Source organism: Capra hircus, chromosome 10, assembly GCF_001704415.2.
Source record: "Capra hircus breed San Clemente chromosome 10, ASM170441v1, whole genome shotgun sequence".
Classification (NCBI taxonomy): domain Eukaryota; kingdom Metazoa; phylum Chordata; class Mammalia; order Artiodactyla; family Bovidae; genus Capra; species Capra hircus.
Window position 1 is genome coordinate 90,151,020 of NC_030817.1, and position 16,905 is coordinate 90,167,924.

Genomic DNA, 16,905 nt, shown 5'->3' on the forward strand with positions numbered 1-16,905 from the left:
AGTTGGCTTTTCTGAAACCATCTTATTCCCGAGAAGCTAGGAAATGGAATATTAAGCCATGCTCCTTTAAAGAATAAACGTCGTCTTTCAGATGAAAATTCCAGATATTGATCTCTTCCTGAAGTGAAGTCCCATGTGCCCCCATGGAAATGACAGACTGTATTAACTCATAACTCATATGCGCAAAACATAGCACCTTGAGCGCAGGAGCCAGGTGTGTGTGTTTCTTGGGCACACAGCCATGGAATTGCTTCTGTCACTCCTCAGACCAGGCTCAAGCCAGGAAGTGGTAGTGGAGTGGGCATCCATTAACATCCATCAGTTCAAAGCAGAAATGAAAGTGATGCTGTTGGACTTCAGTGGACAAAAGAAACAATGATCTTGGATCCCAGAGGACCTTTTTATGAGGGAAGCTTTCTATTGTTTATTTGCATCTTATTGATCGCTTCTCTCCTTGGGAAAGAGGATGAGAATGAGTCCAGAAGACAGTGTTCCCTTTGCGGCTTATTTGGTTGAAATGAGTCTGGAATTCCTGCCTCCCCACTAACAGCTCCCACCGTCCCACCCTCTCCCCTATCCCTGGAGTGGCAGGAGGAACGGGATTGCTGTATGTCTCACCGAGTTCCCAGTGCGTAGAACAGGGCCTGACACGGCACACCTTCAGTAAACATTTGCTAAGTGAATCCGTATAGATGATTCATGTACACTGTATATTTACACATAGAAATGTGCTTAAAATGATCCCCACCCCAGGAAAAAATAAATCTGTAAGCCAGATTTTACAACATTTTACCTCTCTAGGCAGGAGGAAAGTGGCAGGAAGAATTTTTTTAAATGACATTGATAGCTACTCTATACCGAATTTCTAAATAGAAAAGCTTGTCTGTCCAAGGCTGATTATCACAGAAAATTGTGACGACCTTTGCTTTTCATGCCCTTGAGTTTTATCACCATTTCTGGCTTCTTTCATTGCTTTTGATCTCTTCTACGTGAGACTAGTCAAAAGGAGGGGAAATATAAAAGTGAAATATGAAAAGTATGTTGGCATTTGAAGGAGGAGAAGCAAAAAACCAAAGTGAAAACCAAAATAACGGACCAAAAGACAACTTTTTTTTTTTAAGCTTCTGTTTGCATAAAATGGTCTAATGCAATCCATGGAAGAAGATATCGGTTGTTGAGTTGGTCAGCCAGTTTTGGAATAAAGTGGGATATTAAAATAGACAACTTTTATTTACGCAGAACTGTAGGTTAGAGCGAGTCTCCTGGGAGTCCTGGCCAGGCAGCTCTGCCCTCCTTCGACGTGTTATGTGACCTGTTAATATACTCAGCTGACCTTTCTGTTTTGTCTTAGCTTGACATCGACGACAAGGTCAAGTTCCGATGCTCTGCAGGGCCGGTACACAGCTCCCGAGCTGGAAGTAAGTTCATTTCCTTTCCTTGGCCCTGCTTTATCTCGGAAGACCCATTTTCCAGGAAGGCTTTTTATGTCTTTATTTGCATCTTTAGTGGTCTGCATCCCATGATCCCATTTTCTTTACTCAGGAAGGAACACGATTCCTGTACGGAAAAAGAAATGTCCTCAATATATTATAGGATTAAAATAAAAGCTGTTGATTTTTCTCCAACAAATTCAGCCTCTGGTGTGGCATCCGGCCACCCCGCTCCCACCAGAGGCCTGGGTAGCTTGTCAGTCTGCTCTCTGCTTTTTTCCTTTGTCGTAACAGAATGTATGTGGGCTGTTTTAACTTCTGATCCCTTCCCCTAGTGTGTACCTGTATGTGTTCTCCATACATGCCACGACTGTGAGGTCAGACGGTGGCTATTGGAAAGAGAAGGGGAGGGACACACTGTCTGTGCGCACTGCTGGGCACTGTCTATATGTGAGCTTATTCCCTGCAGCAGCTCCAGCAGGTGGGCATTTCATGGGGTGAAGAATAGCAAACGGTGAACAGAGGCCTGTCGGTCAGCAGAATATCTTTTTCTTTCTGATGCAAAAGTCCTTTTCTGAGGCCCTTGGTGGAACATCCACTGAGGTCACAAAAAGTCTAATCAGATGGAAGCAGCCAGAAAGAGACTCCGCCCTGACTCCAGGAATGGAAAGAAGAGGCATTTCCAGGGACGAATAGGACTTGCTGTGTTCTAAGTACTGCATCTGTGATTTCATCTTCAAAGAAACCCAAGGAGGCTTTTATCTCCGTTTTCCATCAGGGTGGGGGACAAACAGAAAAGTAAAGTCCTTTAAACTTGGGATTCGCCAGCATGTAAACCATGTAGTCATGCTCGGGTCGGTGCTGTGTTCCCAGCCACCGTTGCCCAAGATCCAGCTGCTGTCTGCCGGCTCTGCTGCTGACCCTGCCTGGCGTCCGACCCCAGGCTGCCTTTCCCTGCATGGAGGAAGAGCCCTGGGGTCTGTCCAGACATGGGCGCTTTGCTCTGGGGATGGACCTCCCTCCACCTGACCTGGAAAGAGCGAACCGTTATGAGGGGTTGTCAGTCTGCCAGGAGCATTCACCAGTTCTTTCTGTCCCTTGAAGGAGCAAACTGTACTGAGTCTGAATGGGTTGCTGCCTATTCTTCAGAAGAGAATGGCTCTAGAAGGCAGGCAGTCATGCTCACCACTGACTGGGTGACCCCTGCTGAGGCTGGGCCGCTCTGGCTTCAATATCCCTATTGTGTACAGAGTTAAAAGTGCAAAGAACAGCAAGTCTCCGCATTAGATTTAAGAGAATGTTTTTCTTCTCATTCCGAGGAAAGAGCCCCAGTGTTTCCCTCTGAACCGGAGCGCACACAGGATGGAAGTTGGTTTGCCAACTCCTTGCATCACGTTTCACAGGATAGACCTTTGAAAGAGAGAGTCAGTCATTGCTTGTGGCAACTTAAGCTTCAAAAGAACTGGGACCCCAGCATAACATGTCTTGGGCCCCCTGAATGAATTAATGAATCTTAGACTATATCCCTTGATCCAAGATTCTGTCAAGGCCAGTCCCTCTATGACAAGTTTCCTTGACACAGGAAGGAAAAAGGGCTTGGCTTTGAGGTGTATAAATGGGACAAAGGCATGAATTCCCGCGTCCTTGCCCCCAGCTCTCTGTTCTTTATCATAATACTATCAAGCCAAGGAGGCATTGAGGACCCAGCACTTCCTAGACTGTTCTGGTATGTGTTGTGTTTCTTATTCTATTTACCAGAGTCTTTCTGGAATCAATGTAGTAATTTTTCATAAACGCAATTTTTAAAAAAGATTGTTTGTTATCTCGAGTAGGTCAGAAACGTGGTACAACGTTTGGAAGGAGCCACCCCCTGCGTTGCCGTCCCTGGTACCCCTGCTTCCCTTAGGCCGCCAGTTCAGAGTCTGATTCTAGTAGCAATGTGGGTGGGCCTGCTGGCTCCAGATCCCTTAGTTTTCCCCTTTCTGAGTCTGTCGGCTCCACCATCAAGATATCACATGCTGCCTGTTGCCCCTTGTGAAGCACAGACCTGGGAGTTCCCATCCGCCCCAGTTCCTGTCCCAGCTCTGTCACTAAGCTTGTTTCGTGACTTAAGACCAGGTCTTCAACCTGGCTGACCCCAGTTTCCTCACCTAGATGCAGGATAATGATCTCAGCCCCTGGCGCCAAAGATCGAGTGGAGCAGCAAGCACAGCAGAGCACCAGGAGGGAGCTCCCAGAGGGAGGGGACCTTATCTCATTCACTTCATGTTCCAGGCTGAGTTTTCCAGAAGTGGCCACCGGGGCAGAGCCTGACGTGCAGGATATTTATTAGGGAGGCTTCCCTGGGTGGCTCAGAAGACTGTAAAGAATCTGCCTACAGTGCAGGAGACCGGATTCAATCCATGGGCCAGGAAGATCCTCTGGAGAAGGGAATGGCAACCCACTCTAGTATTCTTGCCTGGAGAATCCCCTGGACAGAGGAGCCTGGCGGGTACAGTCCATGGGGGTCAGACATGACTGAGCAACTAACACTTTGACTTTTCAACACATGCGGAAGAGGGAAGGGAAGTTGAAGGGCACTGCAGGCTGGACAGAGCCACTGCTCACCCCACGGGTGCCCGGAGCAGATATGACCCATCAAAGTTGTCCCCCACGGGTTGTGGCTGCACCTTTACACCTCAGCTAGGAGCTCTTATCCTGCGTGGGTTGCCCAGGAAGGGCTTGCTTGAGGGTGGGGCGACTCCCAGCTAGGGCAGAACCTGGAGCTGCCACCCAGAGGCCTGCAGGGGTTGAGCAGGCACTAAAGGGGCACCCTGGAAGGGGCTCTGGGTGGCTCACCTCCATGTCCTCATGTTTCCCATCTCACCAGCCCCCAGACCATCAGGGAAGAACACACACTTAGTAGAACCTTTCGAAGGGATGAAGTGTGCAGTGCTGGATTTGGAGTGTAGTTCAGATGGGGAAAATTTGGCACGCAGATGGCCTTTAGTTCCTAACCGATGTGGAGATGGAAAAGCAGAAAGCAAGCCTCCTGACTTGGTTGGTTTTGCCCTCACAGGTAGCTCGGTGTTGCTTTTGCTTCGGCTCTGGAGGAGAGGGTAAGTGGACAACATTCCGTCTGGGCCTCCGTGATGCCCTGCAGACCTGTACCACTCGTCTGTAGGCGTTTGGGATTTAGGCACAAATAACTTGAGTGGTAAGGGGAATTCCTTTATTCCAGAGCTGGTTTATTGTTTATATACTTTACACATTCTTCCCAAAGGGCCTTTGGAATTTGTGTTGGTATTCTGGCAGATGAGGAAAAGTTAATATTTTTGGCTCATATTTATAAGTTAAATTACACAGTACATTTTTGAGGAGCAAGAAGTACATTTTTTTAAAGGAATGCAAATTTGGAAAATTTCTTTCATTCAGCTTCCTCTTCTTGAATTGGAACATTCCAGGGGCTTGAGAACTGTTGCTCTGCGGTCGCTTTCTTCTGAGTTTATAAGGAGTTTTCTGTGTTTAAGAGCTCTCTTCTATTAAAATAAATGTGCCAGTAGATAACTCATCCTATTACAGAAGGTTCAGGGGTGAGGTGGGAGCTTGGGGCTTACGGCATAGATGAGATCGCCTGAGGGTACAAATGGTGTTTGACAGCTTTCCTACTCAACAGCCTCTGGGTTGGAAATTAGCAAGTTTGGCTTTGTGAAAGTGGTAAGCATCCTTGTGTTCACTCACGGAGCTTGTGCTCACTTTGTGGTTCACAGACGCTGAAGAGAAGCGGAATATGAAAGAGGGCCCACGGGTCATTTATGATGAGAAGAAAAGCACCGTTTACAGCTATGCCTATTTCCACTTCATGTTCTTCTTGGCTTCCCTCTATGTGATGATGACCGTCACCAACTGGTTCAAGTGAGTGGCCCCTCGTCTTAGATGTTTCAGAAGTTAATTTTTTAAAACATCCTATTCTTGACAGCCTGAAAATCAGACCTCTTGAAGTTAATTAGCCTCTTCTCCAAGACCTGCTGTACTCGTCTTCGCAGAAACAGTCCAAGTTCCTGACAGTCTTTTGGCATACTTTTAACCTTGGAAATTGGTGATGCTTACTGCAGCCTTAAGAAAATAGGAGGTTAATAGCATATGGACAGTCTATAGCACATAGTAACAGAAATGGAAAAAGAACTTAGAATTCTTAAGCAACCATCTGGCTTTTAGAAAAGAGATGATACTCTTTTTTTCTACTTTGTCTTTTTTTTTTTAACACCTTCATTACAAAAGTTTGAAACATCTCAAAAAAAAAATAAACCAACTAATATGTAAGTATGAAAAGTAGCATGGGCCCTCCACCCCAACTCCATAACCACTGCTAATCATATGATGTATTTCCTTTCATTTCTTTTCTGTGCATTTGTAAGCCTATATAATTTTTTAAACATAAATGTGATTATGCATATTTTCTCCCTTGAGGGTTGGGTTTTTTTTTGTTTGTTTTTTGTTTTTTTAACTTACATGATGAGTCTGACTTTCCCTGTTACTACATGAAGATTCTTTTCAATTCCTTTTGTATCTTTCTTTGATCCAGAGTTTCTGTTGGATCATAATTTGGTGTACATTAGGATATACCTAAGGTAGACATTAGAATAACTTAGGATAGATATTTGGGCTTCCCTGATAGCTCAGTTGGTGAAGAATCTGCCTGCAATGCAGGAGGCCCCAGTTCGATTCCTAGGTTAGGAAGATCCTCTGGAGAAGGGATAGGCTACCCACTCCAGTATTATTGGGCTTCCCTTGTGGCTTAGCTGGTAAAGAAACTGCCTGCAGTATGGGAGACCTGGGTTTGATCCCTGGGTTGGGAAGATCCCCTGGAGAAGAGAAAGGCTACCCACTCCAGTATTCTGGCCTGGAGAATTTATTTAGACTCATTGTGCAACAAACATATGAGTGGCTCCTCTGGGCCACACTGCTGTGGGTGGCAGGGCCTATACTCTAATGCGGAGGCAGGCAGTTCAGTTCAGTTCAGTTCAGTCACTCAGTCGTGTCCGACTCTTTGCGACCCCATGAATCGCAGCACGCCAGGCCTCCCTGTCCATCACCAACTCCCGGAGTTCACTCAGACTCAGGTCCATCAAGTCAGTGATGCCATCCAGCCATCTCATCCTCTGTTGTCCCCTTCTCCTCCTGCCCTCAATCCCTCCCAGCATCAGAGTCTTTTCCAATGAGTCAACTCTTTGCATGAGGTGGCCAAAGTACTGGAGTTTCAGCTTCAGCATCATTCCCTCCAAAGAAATCCCAGGGCTGATCTCCTTCGGAATGGACTGGTTGGATCTCCTTGCAGTGTGCCAGGGAATTCCTGGAACATTTTGGCTTGGGAAGCTTAAAAAAGGTTGGAGGCAGAAAATAACAGATATCAAGGCTGTGTTAAAACTGGAGCCCTCTCTCGCTCCTGGTAGGTGGGTATAGGCACTTTGAAAAATAGTTCCTCAAAATGTTGAACAGAGTTGTTATATGATCCCGCAGTCGTACTCCTAATTATATACTCAAGAGGAGAAAAAAACACGTCCACGCAAAAGCTTATACACAAATGTTCATGGCAGCATCGTTCATAATAGCTAAGTGGAAGCAACCAAATGTCCATCAGCTGACCAACGGATAAACAAAAGGCGCTAGATCCACTCAATGGAATATTCCTCCACAACAGAAAGGGATAAAGTATTGTTACATACTACAGCATGGAGACACCCCAAAAGAAATATACTGAGAAAAGCCAGTCATAAGAGGCCACTTGATTCCATGCCTGGTGACATGTCCAGAACTGGCAAAGCCATACAGACAGAAAGTGGTGAAGTCATGCCAGGGGCCAAGTGGAGGAGGAAGTGGGAGGACAGCTAAAGGGTGCAGGGTTTCTTTCTAGGGTGATGAGAATGCCCTAGGATTGACTGTGGTGGTGGTTACACAAGTCTATGAATATAATAAAAATCGTGTGCTGTAAGTGGGTGTGAATTATATTAATTGAGTTGCTAGGGAAAAAAGAAAGGCTGGGGTGGGGTGGTGGTGGAATCAGGGAGGGACACACTTGGTGGGAAGAGCCCTTTTCACCACCTGTTCTCTCCCTGCTCTGACCACAGCCGGGTCTCTTGTTTCCACAGCTATGAAAGTGCCAACATCGAGACCTTCTTCAGCGGGAGCTGGTCCATCTTTTGGGTCAAGATGGCTTCCTGCTGGATATGTGTTCTGCTGTACCTGGGTACGCTCATTGCTCCCCTCTGTCGACCCTCTCCGCAGTACTCCGTGTGAGGATCTGAGCAATCTCCTTGGTTCTGCAGAAGAAAGTGATGCCCTTGAACAAATATGCCAGGAGTCAAGCAGTGACTGGTACTTTGTGACAAGCTGGCATTCCCCTGGCTGGCTTCACTGGGTCTGAAAAACCTTCAGGGGAAAAAAAGAAATCACTTGATTCGCTTTTTGTAATTCTGAAATTCAAAAAGAAGCTACCAGTTTGCCCCTAAAGAATTGAAAATTTCACCTAAGTTGATGCTGAGTGTTTATAGATTTTGTATGTGTTTTACACCTAAATATTGGGATAGTGGTCAGGCTAGTATTTCCCTTCAGTGTATTTTTACCAAAGCAGAGTTTGGGGAATGACATCGTTTCACTGGGATAAAAGCTTACTTTGTGTGGCCTATTACCTATCCCTGAAAGAGACATGACAAAATCTGGAGCCCTTTGCCCCCAGTAGAAGGTAGACCCCTCAGAAGGCTCCACACCTCAGCCTGCAGAGCTCCTGCTCACCGTCCTGGTATTTATTGGCTCCAAGAGGAAGCATCTGCTTTTCATTCCACCCCTGTGCTATCTCCACCCAGCCCCGACACATTTCCCTTTGAAGTTGTGATGCTGGGAATCACAGGCTTCACTCTGCCCTTGCCCTTCCCAGAGGTGCCCTCATCCCTTCGGTTCAGCATCTACCTTACAATGTGAAAAAGCACAATTTGCCATCACCACCCATGTGATTCCCCCCCACCAGATTGTCACCGCCTGATCTGAGTTCCTGCCTTAGTGACTTGCTTTGTAACTCAGGTCAGGCGGTGATGGAGTAATTTGACCCTTACTCGTGGTGGTGTTCACGTGATGATAGAACAGTGTTCGTGTTGTTTTCTTTGCTATAGTTCTTGTTTGTGGGTTGATAGTCATGATACTTTAGGACCTTACTTGGGAAGTTGCTTCTTGATGGAAGCCTGCTGCACCCCTCTTTCCATTACTGAAGTCAACCAGTTTCTCTTCCACGCGAGGCCTTTGAAATTGTAAAAGCAAAAGGGCTTTTGTTTTCCAGCTCTGTAATGTGACCACACCGTTAATGTCCCTTATGATTTTAGGGGTAGATTTGCTAAGGTGAGAATCATAGGCAGCACCTCAAACAGGGCTGACCAGGTAAGGCCTCCAATTATACAAGTTGTAGAAGTGACCAGATATACTTAGAAAAAGAGGTGGGTGGGATGGGGAGTTATTTAATTAAGCCATGAGCAAAAGCCACAGAAATTTCCAAAGTACATACTCCTAAGGTGGCACTTAAGAGAGACTTGACTCTAGGCAGCTGTGCAAGAAGATCTCCATTTTCAGTGTTGATGCTCTCGTCCAGGGAGGAGTTTACACAGTGTAATGTCCACCGGAGACCCCAGTGGAAACACAATGGGGACCCGCCTTTTAGTATTTCATGCAGGATGGAAAGAATCCTCTCGGCACGTCGGGTCCCCCGTAAGCTGGGCTCCAGGGTGCCAAATGCTGACCTGGGAAATTAGTCCCACCCTTCATTTCCACTCACCCCTTTGCCCTCCTCTCAAGCAAATGGGGGAGTTGGGTGGACGCAAGGGGCATCCAGTGGCTGAATTCCTCCAGAAACTTGCCTTAGTTACAGTGTTGGAGATTCAACTTTTTAAAGGCACTCATTGTGTGTGTGGAGAGCCTTGTTTTGTACACTTAATCAAGTTATTCCCCCTCGCCCCCGCCCAGATCAGGAGCTCTTCAAACTTGGTCCGGAGGTCTTCTGTAGGCACAAAATGAGAGGTTGCCATGTGTGGCCCGCAGGGAAGCCTGTGGGGGTGGGAGCTCTGTGGTCAGACAGGTGGCGGCAGTGGGTGGTGTGTGTCACTGCACCCTGGCAGGGGCCACAGCAGTGGCTGGTGAGTGACAGGCTCTGGGTAAGCGAGACTGGCTTTACAGAGATCAAGAGGACAGGCAGGTCAAGAGCTGGGGTGGTTTTGTTGTGTTTTTTTCCTGCTAGGGTCTAGCATCCAACTCTGTGACTTTCGAGCTGGCCCTTCCCGTGCAGAAACTAGCTCAAGGAGACACAGAGGAAAGGACATCGCCAGTGGCCAGGCTTCCTTCCTGAGCCCCTCTCCCCCGCAGCCAACCCACATTTTCCAGCTGCTTAAGACTTGGTTGGTGCCTGATAATGTTCCTTTCTGAAGGTCAGTCTGACACAAGAAGAGTTACAGTCACTCTGATTTTTATTCTCAACTGAACATTTAAGCAGTTTTATTCGAATGATCAAGAGAGATGTGGACGTTCTCTGAGGACTAAGGGTGTATAAATAAGATGTTGACTTTAATGATTATTAATTGTAGTAAACAGTACTCAGGTGATAAGTCAACATTCATGGGTTCAAAGAGTCTACATTTTTGTGCTATTATGTTTTAAGAAACTGGAAACACAGTGCCAATTGCTTTGAGTTGCTGTTAAGGATGATGTTCATTTGATAAATTCACTGATAATCTTTTCAAAATAATAGACTTTGCTTCCTACAACTTTTTATACGTGGTTTAAAAAGTGCATTCTCAGAAGCTGCTGGTCAGATTCCTTTAGCGATGAGAGCTGAAGATTTTTTAAAACTGTGTGCCAGCTTCCTCGGTGCTGTTCGTCCAATGTGGAAATTTTTTCACTTCTCATTTTCATGAGTAGATACACATAAATAGAGGAAGGGATTCTTCTGGGAGTGTTGCTGTTTGTGTCTGGGTGTGTAACCTGACTGAAGACCAGAAACTTGCTCATCAGAGGCTTTTAGAAACCCTACTTGGTCCTTACTGGGTTGATTTTTTTTTTTTTTTTTTTAATGCTGGTTAGTTGGTTTCGTTTTTGTCCTCACAGTTTCTTGGGAAATGGCTTGAAAGAATTGTTTGCCAGAAGTCCTTGGAGCTCTTTTGTAGAGTAGATGGGCTGTGTACATGTGGGCCAATGAAGGTTGGGGTCCCTGGGGCTTTGGGATTCTGGTGGCCAGCGAGGGCACTCCCACACCCCTTTGTTTATTTCCAGTTGCTCAGAGATGCCTTCACTATGGTTGACCTCTGTGCAGTGCTAATTCCCCCCACATTGTCTCTTTCTGCCTTTTTAAGATTATTTGCTTATTTATAATAATTTTGGCCAGAAATTTACTACCGTTGGTGCTTCCTGTTACCCCACAAAGGGAATTCCAGAACCTGTATGCATTTACGCTGCCTAGGCCTTTTTCTCCTTTGATTGTCTTTCTAAAGAGCATCTCATTTTGGTGTATATTCATGTCCTACTCGTCTTGAAAATGAAAGGAGGTTTTAGATATAACTAAGAAGGATGTGATCTTGGGCCAGTATCCCACATGTCCAGAGAGCACCCTGGGCTCTCCTTCATTGAGGACGGCGCCAATACCCCTGGGTTCATGACGTTCTCTGTAGGATATTCTCCTTAATTTACTAAATCCCTCTGGCTTCGTTCTTAACTGTGTTTCCTGCCATCCTTAATATATTTGTAAAGCCTCAGACATTTTAATCCAGTTTTGTATTTTAGGCAGAGATGTGCTAATATACTCGCTTAGCAGGATACAGGTCTTTTGAATTAATGCTAACCATTCTAAAGATTTCTCTCTCTTTTTTCCCTTCCTCAGTAAATCATTTACAGAAGTGTTCATTTTGAGAGGATGAAGTATTTGGCTTTTACCAAAGAGGTGTTCTTTTTTTAAAAAGCAAAATCCTTTCAGCAAAAACTTAACTTGGGGAATGGTGGGTTAAGAATGCATTTGTCCACATCCACTTCTGTAGGTTGATCATGTTTATGTGAGTAAAATGTTGGAAAGAACTCTTTAAGGTAATCCTTTGTGGTGAAGGATCCTGGGAAATTCTCTCAGGTAAAGCAAGCTTGCAGCAGATGGGTAATATATGTCTTGAGAGCTATTTATAAGAAATTTAAGGATTGTTTTGTTTTCCTTTATTAAAGATTTAAGGTTATTTTACTTTGAAAAAAAAAAACTACAGAAGTTTTATAGTCATAACTTTGTTACTTTTTTAAAAAAAACTTGTCTGAAATAATTAGATGTAGCCAAATTATGTGGTTATGTTTTGCTGTTAGAATTTGAAAATGTAGTATGTGTGGTATTCTACTGTTTGAAATTTATAATGGTCTCATATGTTTGAGTTTTGGTAACTTTTAAAACTAGTAATTTTTTTGTTTTAAGTCACAAAGGCACCTATGGATTTATAACTGGGGTTTTTTTGAGTGCTAATTTTTCTCTGAAGCAGCCGAAGTTGACCAGTCTTTTCCTAGGTAGAAAACTCAAAACTTGTTAACTCTGTACTTTAATAAAATTAAAAATTGAAAACTATGTGTTTTTTTTTCTTCTTCTTGCTATTGAATATATTTATAAATAAAGTCTGCCAGGTACCATCTTCCAAAGATGTCTTCAAATGTTAATTTAATCTCTCTCAAATTTCATAGAGTCAGTTCTGCTTCTAGAAGATACAAAGTAAAACCCAAGTTTTTTGCCTTCTTCCTTGCTGAAAGCCTCTACAGCCTGCTTTCTTCTTCTTATTATTATTATTTTTAATTTACTTTGCTGTGAAGGGTCTTTGCTGTGGTGCTCAGAATCTTTAGTCATAGCATGCAGCCCTTAGTTGCTGGACCAAGGAACAAAGCTGGGCCTCCTGCACTGGAGCATGCTGTGTGACAATACTCATATTTTGGCAGAAGCCCTCTTATCTAACTAACTGAGATTAGGAGACACTGAAGAGTCTTAGAAATCTTCGGTTTGGCCAGAGGATTTGGCACTTCCTTAAATCTTTGAGATCTTAATAAGAGGCTTTATCTTGGCCTTGAAGCTACATTTTTACTTGTGGCATCTTAGAAATGATAAGTAGTTAATAAAACAGTGTGGTTGGAAAGATATTTCATTGAGTGGGTTTCAGTGTGGTGTTAAATGAAATAAATTGTTCAATGTGATCCAAATCCTGCATGTATGAACTCTTAAAAAAAAAAAAATTCTGGCACTTGTTAAAACAGTAAGACTTAGGAATTTCCTGGTGGCCTAGTGGTTAGGACTCAGCATGTTCACTGTGCGGGAGCAGGTGGGGAGGTGGGGGGACTTGGGCAGTGAGGGCCGAGAAATCAACTCAGTACAAGGATAAGTGGGGTTGACAGCCAACAAGCAGAGGGATGAGGTGATTGGATTGTTGGATGGTATCACCAACTCATTAGACATGAGTTTGAGCGAGCTCCGGGAGACAGTGAGGGACAGGGAAGCCTGGCATGCTGCAGTCCGTGGGGTTTCAAAGAGTTGGACACGACTGAGGGACTGAAAACAAGAGCAGAGGGAGGGGATCCAGTAGATGGAAAATTACCAGAGGAGTCCTCGGGTAGAGACATTGTTTCTCAAGGTAGACGGGCCAAGTGTAAGCAGACAGGGTAGGGGGCCCCCCGAGAAAGAACCAGGCATAACTTTAGCAACAGAAGCCGTTTTAGGCCTGAGCTATTTTGTGATCTAAGCCTGGCCACAGTGCCTGCCCTTGCAGAGGGCTAGGTCTCAGTAGTAAATGATATTAAAGGAACGAAAGAAGGTAAGAGCTAGTAACTACCAAGACAAGCAGATAACCTAACTTCATCAGAGACAACATGTCAGTTATAAAGACTCCCAGTTCTGTTTCAAAAGTCAGGAATAATCCAAAGCACGCTCTTGAGCTGTTTTGCAGAATTCAACTCCACAGGAGTCCTCAGCCATCAGATTAACTGGGACCTAAGATATGATGGGCTTCCCAGGTGGCACAGTGGTAAAGAATCTGCCTGCCAATGCAGGAGACACAGAAGAAGCACGTTTGCTCCCTGGGATGAGAAGATCCCCTGGAGTAGGAAATGGCCACCCACTCCAATATTCTTTGCCTGGAAAAGTCCGTGGACAGAGGAGCCTAGTGGGCTGCAGTCCATGGGGTCTCAAAGAGTTGGACACGTCTGTAAACAGGATACACACAAGGGATGATGATTTTTTCTGATCCTCATGACTCCGATCAACTACAGCCTGGACTCTGTCAATTGTTGCCCCAATTCTATGCCATATTCTCCTCTGCTCACACCCCTTCGTGAATACACATGTCCCCTTAGCTTAAAACTTACCAAGTTTTTTTTGTTCAGGGAGACACTGCTTTGGGAAAGATCCCTGGTGTTTTCCTTACTTGCTGCAAGTGATAATAAATCCTTCCTTCTCTCAGTCTTGGGCTTATTTGTATCTTTTGGCTGTGAAACCCACCAAGAGGCAAACCCAGTTCCTGGGTAATGAAAGGACTTTACACCAAAGATGGGGGGAATGAAGAACTTCAGATATCAAGGGTGGGGAGTCTTGCTGAGCCAAGGTTGTGCTGCCCTGGCAAGGACAGAATGGATGTGGAAGGCTAAGGTTGAGGTCTGGTCAAGAAGAGAGCTCAGAGGAGCCTGGTTTGGTCAAGGAGACCGACTTGGTCAGAACACGCACGTTGTGCTCGCGTGCTCGGAGAAAATGCACCCAAAGGGTATGCCTGTTGTTTTGTCCCCACCCTCCGTTTCCTTCATATTTGGGGAACTGTTTGCATGGTGGTAGCAGGAACAGCTATTTTCTTTCCATATAATTGTCATAGCTACAGTTAGTTGATTCAGGATTCGACTTTTCATTTAAGTTGGGTGATCAGCCTCTCTGGAAGTTTGGACTTGAAGTGAGGAGTTGGGAAGCTTAAACGATGTTGTTAGTGTCTGGTTTAGGTGTTATGGACACAGGGAGAAAGCCAATTTGTGAAGATCTGGGATTAAAATGGATGTGCAGAGGGGCAAGTATGAAAGAGGGGAAGGGTGGGGCAGAGAGAATGGGCTTCTGGGTTTTCAGGGTGTTCTTAATGTTCCCCACTCGAATCCCGTTCTGGCTCCTCTGTTTGAAACAGCAACGAGAGCAATTGTTCATTGAGCACTTTATGTATGCCTTGTAAAATTCTCATAATGACCCTATGGAAATTACTGTTCTAACTTTCATTTTAAATTTGGGGGGGAAAGGCAAACTCTTCTTAAAATCCTTCCTGCAGTTTTTTCTTTTTTTTTTCTTTTACAGAGGTGGCCAAATCTTAGCTCTTCCCACCCATCGTTCCCATCTCCTTTTCTTTATCATTTTCCATCCCTCAAGGTTTTCCCTTTTAGGTCAGTTTTTGCTTTTAATACACAGAACTTCCTCTTGGTTTCTGTGTTTGCATAGGTATATCAGTAAGGAATTGCCTCTGAGTTATAACAGAGTGAACCTCAGTGTCTTAAACACATGGGATTTTAGTTCAGCATCCCAAGGATGTCAGGCCAAAGGTTACTGTGAATTTCTGGCTCTTTTGTGAACTCCAGGGGTTACTTTGCAGATTTATCTTATTTACACTCCAAGCAGAAGAGAAAAGTACATTGCATATTTCAGCACAGGAAGCATAAAGTTCTGAAATATCTTGTTATTGCCAGAAAACAGGAAGAATTTTGAAGACCCTCTGATGACAAGCTAAATTATGTCCAATAATAACTATTACCTAGAAATAAGTCTTGTAATCATTGTATGTTTATGTGTATTTTTCTGCCTTTTAAGGGGAGAAAGTGAGTGAAAAGACTCTTGAGTTAGAATTATAATATTAATAAAAATTCAAAAGATACAGGTAATTAAAGTGAATGTTTAAAAGCTTAAATTACCAAGTTTATAAGGTTAAACTTTTTAGGTTTCCTGTGTTTTAAGTGTTTAGAAAGTTTTGTCTATGCTAATGTGAGTCATCTTTGTTGGATTTTTGAAAGGTTTGAGAAAATCAAATGTATTAAAATTAAATTGTACTTTGAAATTTCTAAATTTTTAAAAAATATGATGAATGTTTTATCACATTTTTAAGCCAAAGTATCACATTTATAAACCAAATCTATTTATCACATTGATAGGCCAAAGAGATGTTAATAAAAAACAAACATAAAATTAATCAATTTGCAAATAAAATGACATGAGTTTAAAAGGTTTTAAATTATTTTAAAATATATATAATTTAATATATGAAATGGAAGTTAAAACATTTCAGTACATAAAAGTTGTCTTCAAACAAGGAAAGTTTAGATTCTTTGGGTGTGTCAGTCACTATAGGCTAAGATATGCTGTGGTAACAAGTCTAAAAATCTCAGTGTTTACAGTGACCAAAGTTCAGTTCTCACTCACAATGCATTTCAATTATCGGATGTCTGCAGCTCTGCTCCAAGTTTTCTTCATTCTGAGAGCCAGACTGATATAGCAGCCCCTATTTGGGACATTGCTGATGAAGGTGGCTGAATTTGCCGCTCCAAAATATGCTACTTTGGAAAAAGGCAATTGAGAATATATAAGAAAAGTTCTTTGCCCTTCCCTATTTGTCTGAAAGCAGAACATAAATTTAGAAAAGCATCCCTCCTCCCCCCTCTACCCGGACGGACAAGCATTAATCCCTGGAGACGACTTTGGACCCTTATCCATGGAGAAGACATTGACTTAAATCTGCATAATAAACCTTTCTCTAATTTGCCATGCTTTTCCTGGTCACCTTTTCATCCTTGGCTTTTCCTGGTCACCTCTTCATCCTTGGCTTGCCCTATACCTTTTCTTTGCCTTTAGCTAAAGATGGTATTTAAATCTGAGTTCTAAGCTACTTTTGAGAGTTACTAATTTTTCCTGTATATTTCCCATGTATACATGATGTATAAAATAAAGGGTAGCAAAACATTCCACCCCAAAATATGCCACTTGGATGTATCAATTATTTTGAGCTATAGCAAGTAAGGAGCAAAGCAGGGAGAGGCTTTCTCTGAATGCCCCTTGCCTGCTTATAGACAGATCCTCCAAAAAGGACTCAATAGTCATAGACCCTGTTGACTAAAAAGATGCATGATGTGAGTGTTTTGAGTTAAGTGTTTTGGGGGGCAAAATGAGGATTTCTGCCCAGGAAACAATACCTCAGATAGCGCTGAGAAACTGCTCCAGAGAAGTAGTGGGGCAAGTGGAGTGAAGTCAAAGTCGCTCAGTCGTGTCCAACTCTTTGCGACCCCATGGACTCTACAGTCCATGGACTTCTCCAGGGCAGAAGACTGAAGTGGGTAGCCTTCCCCTTCTCCAGGGGATCTTCCCAGTGCAGGGACTGAACTCAGGTCTCCCGTATTACCAGCTGAGCCACAAGGGAAGCCCAGCCCATATATAGTTAAGAAGCATATC

General features: G+C 43.9%; 1 protein-coding gene across 1 annotated transcript in view; it reads left to right on the plus strand.

Moving 5' to 3' along the window:
- Window positions 1–12,031, plus strand: part of SERINC5 (serine incorporator 5) — a 106,312-nt gene extending 94,281 nt beyond the window's left edge. The window contains exons 9-12 of the mRNA XM_018053667.1: window positions 1,352–1,418; window positions 4,489–4,528; window positions 5,180–5,324; window positions 7,559–12,031. Of these exons, the coding sequence (XP_017909156.1) occupies window positions 1,352–1,418; window positions 4,489–4,528; window positions 5,180–5,324; window positions 7,559–7,706 (400 nt within the window). The 3' untranslated portion in view covers window positions 7,707–12,031. The remainder of the gene's footprint in view (window positions 1–1,351; window positions 1,419–4,488; window positions 4,529–5,179; window positions 5,325–7,558) is intronic.